This window comes from Spermophilus citellus (assembly GCF_964194105.1).
Source record: "Spermophilus citellus genome assembly, chromosome: 2".
Lineage (NCBI taxonomy): Eukaryota > Metazoa > Chordata > Mammalia > Rodentia > Sciuridae > Spermophilus > Spermophilus citellus.
In genome coordinates this window covers 140,891,077-140,897,223 of record NC_138183.1, presented here as the reverse complement: position 1 = coordinate 140,897,223, position 6,147 = coordinate 140,891,077, and the positions used below count along the sequence as shown (strand labels likewise).

The window sequence follows — 6,147 nt, the reverse complement described above, 5'->3', positions numbered from 1 at the left end:
ACTCTGGATGAGAGAGAGCCCACGCAATTTGTCTCCCAAAAGGCAGGTGAAGGAAAAAGAAAGAAACATATAAGTGTTTAAAACTAGAGGAGCTGTTTGGGTTTTCTGATTAGCAGAATATTTAGAGTCATAACAACCTCACTCTAGCAGATGAATATTTTTTTAATTGACATTACACATATAGGAGAAAATGGAGCCACTGTTTACATTGTATTAGTTAACATTAGATATGTTTCATATTTAAATCCAATTGTTGCTTTTTGAAAGGAACATTTGTGTATCAATGATTTTGAAATTTGCAATATTGTCCATTTGATTTCTATCAAGAGTGGAACCTAACTTCTTGTGAAAAACAATCACAGCATCTGTTATAATTTGAATCTTGAATGCCCTTCCAAAGGCTAACATGTTGAATAGAACTAGGGGCACTACTAAAAAGTGATGGAGACTCTAGAAGTTGGACCAGGTTGGAAGAGGTGGGTAGCCTGGGCCACGTCTTTGAAGGCAATGTCTTGTTCCAGACCCCTTTCCAATCTCTTTCTCTTTCTCTATCTCTCTGAGTTCCCAGAAGCCAGCAGAGGAGCAGCTTTCCACTGTCATGCCCTTTTGCCCTGATGTTTCTACCTTGAAGCCAGAAGATGGCCATAAACTGAAACCTCTGAAACACTGAGCCAAATTTTTCTTTACTCCTTGAAATTGATTATCTCAGAATTTTGTCACAGCAATTGAAAAACTGATGAATACATTATTTCCTTAGAAATTCTTAGATACCACTTTGCAATTCCCTGGTTACTGGCATGAGCTGCCACTGAACCTTTTAATAGTTTCTAATAGTGCATTCCACACTCTGTGATGACTTATAGATTCTTCTTGGAGAACTGATTTTTAGTCACCTGTTGATGGACAGAAATTGAAGAAAAGAAGAAAGCAAAAACCATTTCATTACAAAGCACTATTCTATTTTACTTCTAAAATACAAATTACTTCCTCCCTATCCTACTTTTTTTCTCTGTCTCTCTCTCTTTCCTTTCTTCCCTCCTTTCCTCCCTTACTCCCTCTTTCTTTCTCTGTAATATTTATTTCATTCATCTGTCCAAGGGGAGTTAATGTGGCTTATAAGAAAAGTAATAAATAACTAGTAGATAAAATATAAATAGAGAAAATAATATAGAAAAAGAGGACGAGAATTATATTTATTACACAATTTAGTATAGTTTCTAGAAACAAAACTTACCTGTTTTACCCTCAGCATTATGGAACACAGAGATTAGGGGAAGAAAAATAACTTATATTGTTTGTTTTATGAGAAAGGAAGAAACTCTCCGTGGGAGGGAAATTTACTATTCCTATTTGAATTTAAATAATTTTAGTTTGGTTTTTCTTTATAGAAACAGAAATAAATCAACATCTTTGTTTTAAAGCCAAATAGCAGGGGCTGGGGATGTGGCTCAAGCGGTAGCGCGCTCGCCTGGCATGCGTGCGGCCCGGGTTCGATCCTCAGCACCACATACAAACAAAGATGTTGTGTCCGCCGAGAACTAAAAAATAATAAATATATATATATAAAAAAGCCAAATAGCAAACCATTTACTGTCAATGGGAGTTTTTAATTTTTTAATCACATTTTTACAAGACAAAAATTCTTACTTTGTGTATCTAATGAGAAACAATATAGACTCATATCTTTCCAGAGGTCTAATAATGCAATGAAAACATCTAGGTCCAAAGGAATCCGCACAATAAAAAACTCTCAAAATCACACAAGACTTTATTCCAAGAAGATATTACCTTAAATATTAGTTAACTAAGTTTGAATTTTGATGTTGCTTGCTGGAAATTGGAGTTCACTCTCTAAAAGAAAAGAGACAGAATTCTGATGTTATGTATTAGCCTTTCTTCAATTTTTTTCTCTCACTCTCTTTTTCCTCATGATGTATAAGAGTACACTTTTAACCAAGACCATGAGGAGACAGATGTGTTTTAATTCTTTCAACTATTTAAACAACTAAGAAATGTTTTGGGGTACAATTGTGCTGAGACAGAATTCATACAGCATGAGTACAATGTCAAGTAGCAACATTATCAGTTCTATTTCATTATAAACATGGGGGGAAAAGATGGACAAGTATATTAAAATACTGAGAATAAGAGGTAGATTTATTCAGAGTATATTTTATTTCAGTATGTTTTGAGAACTGCAGATGAGAATTTGTCCTATGATATGGAAAATCAGACTTCATCCTAAAAAGGTTTAGAGTCTTTTATTTATTTTTTATTTATTTTTCCAGAGCAAGACTTCTCTTGGGAAATACATTCCTCAGGGCTGATTTTACGTCTTTATTCCTCAGGCTGTATATAAGTGGGTTCAGCATGGGAGTCACAAGGTTGTTCAAGATCTGAACGACAGCACCCATCAGGGGCCTGGGGTTAGGCCGTAGGTAGATGATGATGACTGGCCCATAGGCACAAAGAATCGCAGCCAGGTGGGCACTGCAGGTGGAGAATGCTCTTTGCCTGCCCTCTGTTGAATGAATTTTGGATATGGAGATCCCAATGCGAGTGTAGGAAACAAGGATGAGAAAAAAGCAAATGAGAGACAAAAGACCAACATTTGTAAAACCTACTCTCTGAGCCAGAGATGTGTCCTCACAGGCTAGAGGTAGCACTGCAGGTATATCACAGAAGTAATAGCCCACCTCGTTGGAGCCACAGTAGGGTAACTGGAAGGTGACGGAGGTTAGGATAATGGCATGGACACAGCCACCCATCCAGGTCCCTGTGGCCAAGACAGAGCACACTCTGTGGTTCATGATGACCATGTATCTCAAGGGAAAGCATATGGCAACAAAGCGGTCATAGGCCATCACTGTGTACAGGAAACACTCAGTGCAGCCCAGGAAATGGTAGAAGAAGAGCTGGGCAGCACAGCCCTGGAAAGAGATGCCATGTTCCTGCCCTGAGAGGTACAACAACATCTTGGGAGCAGTTGTGGAAGAGAAACCAGGTCAAAGATGGAGAGGTTTCCCAAGAAAAAGTACATGGGAGTGTGAAGCCGAGAGGAGGAGATGATAGCAGTGAGAATGAGCACATTTCCCAGGAGGGTACACAAATAAAATAATGAGAACATGAAAAAAAGGGCTGTCTCTAGGCCCTCTGTCTCAGGGATTCCCAGCAGGATGAATTCGCTCACCATGGTTTGATTTCTCATTTTTATAGAAGAATCAATTCTTGATTGTCTGTAGAAAGAAAGCTGTGGTTAAATTTAATATGTATTTAAATTTGTTCTGTTTAGATCAGTGCAATGAAATGGAGAAGAAAATTATCTAGATATTTAGAGAGTGATGCTTTCTGAAAAAATTGTCTTTACCTTCCCACATCTCCCAAGATGGGTATACCCTTCCACAGTGTACTTTCCAATAGCAGGTGGCACTCATGAACAATCCCACTCAGCCTCATTGGTCTATTCTCCTATCTTCCATTCTGCATACACACTGTTAAATTGCATTAATTGAAATGTTCCTTTGTGACACTTATGGAAGCCGCACGTGAAAAAGATACAGTATTTATTCAGTGGTCTCATCCTCTGGAGTCCCTGAAATTAGTGCAGATGAGTGACTGGTAGCCTCCACCTCAGGCTCCAAAGTCTATAATTCTCTAAGCAGGTCCAATTTCAACAACACTAGTTTTGCACCAGTAGGAGACACAGGGGAGAGGGTAGTAAAAACACCTTTACAAGTTTTATAAATTGGGAACCTTGAATTTTTTTATTGTTTTATATTTTCCAACACAGTAAGATCTTTAAATTATAGATTGCTCCGTGGATTCTAAAAACAATGCCTAAGACCCTATCAATATCTATTATCTCTCTTTCTCTGTCTCTCTCTCTCTCACATACACATCTATATATGATTATGAGGAAAGACAAGATAAAACATAAAGGTAAACTGGGCATGGTGTCCCAGCCCTGTAATCTCAGAGGCCCAGCAGGCTGAGGCAGGAGGATCATGAGTTCAAAGCCAGCCTCAGAATTTTAGCAAGGCGGTAAGCAGTAAGACTCTTTCTTTAAATAAAATACAAAAACAGGGCTGAGGAGGTGGCTCAGTGGTTAAATGCCCCTGTGTTCAATCCCTGTACCAAAATATAAATAAATAAATAATAAACAAAGGCAAAACTTCAGGTACTCATATAGCAAACACTGTGCATAACTGGCTGGATTGTTGAATGTTGTTTTTGTTTCCTCCCCAGTAGAAGAAAGAAGCTTCCCCTGCCTCAATTCCCAGCAGCCTACAGGTTGCTAATAAGGGTCCTGAATTACTCTCTTTTTAAGCTATTTTCATGTAGCATACCACATGTCTAAGTGTACTCCAGCTCCCTTACAATCATTTCCTATCTGACTCCAGGAACTGCAACAATTCATAAACCCAGGAGATTTTAATAATCTTGGTTTTCCTTTGGGCATTAATCCTTCAAGTCAGGAACCTCATTGTGCAAGAGTGCAATTAACTACTTGGTATAATTGGAGCTCAGAAATGAGAAAGTGAGATGAAGAGAAAGAGAGAGAGATTATTATAATTTCCTTTGTAAAATATACTTTGTGGAATAAAGGTTGATCTGATACCTATATAGCACATGTTTTTATTTAGTGCTTTTTTATGTGCTAATGTTTTTAATAGATCATTTATACATTATTTTACTCCACAATACTGCCAGAATTAACCTATTGCAACAGCAACTGCAGTAGCTGAGAGAAATAAAGAAATTGATGAAAAGCTAGGCCCAGTAAGTGTGGGAACAAGGGCAGCTCCAGGGCCATTAGCAGTAGAGTTTTGTGGAGCAGCCTTAGAGCAAGGCTGTGCAATGACTCAAGTTCAATAGTCTCATCCTCTGGAGTCCCTGAAATTAGTGCCCTCTGCTTTTGTGGAACTCAACTTAAAATTCAGTACAATGTCCTTGGTTAAGTCATATGCTTGCCCTGTGTTCAGGGTCCAGGGTCCAGGGGAACAAATATGGGCAGTGCTCAATGGTATGGAGAGGGGCTACTGCCTAGATAGAAAAGTAGAAAATATGATGAAGGGCCAATAGGAGTTTGAAGCTATTACTTGAACTGTCTGCCTTATGTACTGTGTGGCATATATTGTGGCTTCTATGTTAAAATATCATGAATATTCAATAAATATTGAGTAGAGGGTACCAGACCTAATTCTTCAATGAAAACAATTATACATTTGTTTATTTACATGTACATGAATTCCACTTACTCCAACAAATATCTAGAATCCAATTTATGCCTGATGTTAATCACTTGCTAAGAGAGACAGACAAGTGAACTGTAAAATGGATTAGACATATTCCCTTGGCTCAAGAAATGTAAACTATCTCTGGGAGAAACAGCATCGTACAGTCTTATTTAGATCTCAAAATTCTGATGGAATCTACAGAGATAGGAAAAAGTAAGTAATAAAGAGAGTTTTTGTTGTTTTTGCTGCTGCTGTTGTTTATAAATGCCCCAAATCATGGAAGGAGCTAGCCTTTGGCTTGTTTTTCAGGACTTTTGTCCATGAAGTTTCTGATCAAGTTTTAGTGCTCATAGGATGTTTAGGTAGTTACACCACTCTGAAAACATCTCAAATCTGGAATCATTAAAAATTAATAAAATTAAAATTTAAAACATTATTAAAAATTAATGTTTTTCTTACACACTAAACAAATGATAAAAGATAAAAACTAGATACTTTTATCTTTCTTTCTTTTTTTTTTTTCCTTTTCAGTATGATAGAGGGAACTCAGGGCCTGGCACATGCTGGGCAGGCACCTTACCTCTGAGCCATGTCCCCAGTCCAATCCTTGATTATCTTTAAATTTTGGAGCACCATGACTGGCATGAAGAATTATTTTTTATGAATAAAGAGATGATTCATATACTTGTGACTAGCAATCAAAATTTCTTTAAATTTATATTAGCTAAAATTTAGGAAGGCAAATAAAATAGACTATGTTAGATGTTCACTTTAGAACCAAGGTGGCATGTGCTAAATTACTGTGATTGTCACAGTGATAATACATCCACATCCCAAAAGGTCCAATGTTCTCAGTGATGATACTTATTACAGATTTAGTAGTCATCAGAGGGCAATGGGACAGAATTTG

General features: G+C 37.4%; 1 protein-coding gene across 1 annotated transcript; it reads right to left on the bottom strand.

The window, feature by feature from the left end:
• Positions 1 to 2,276: 2,276 nt before the first annotated feature.
• LOC308641612 (putative olfactory receptor 10D4) lies at positions 2,277 to 3,208 on the bottom strand (the record flags this gene model as incomplete). The annotated part of the gene is given in 2 exon segments (XM_081280270.1): positions 2,277 to 3,001; positions 3,004 to 3,208. Coding segments are annotated over 2 exon segments (930 nt in total).
• Positions 3,209 to 6,147: the final 2,939 nt, after the last annotated feature.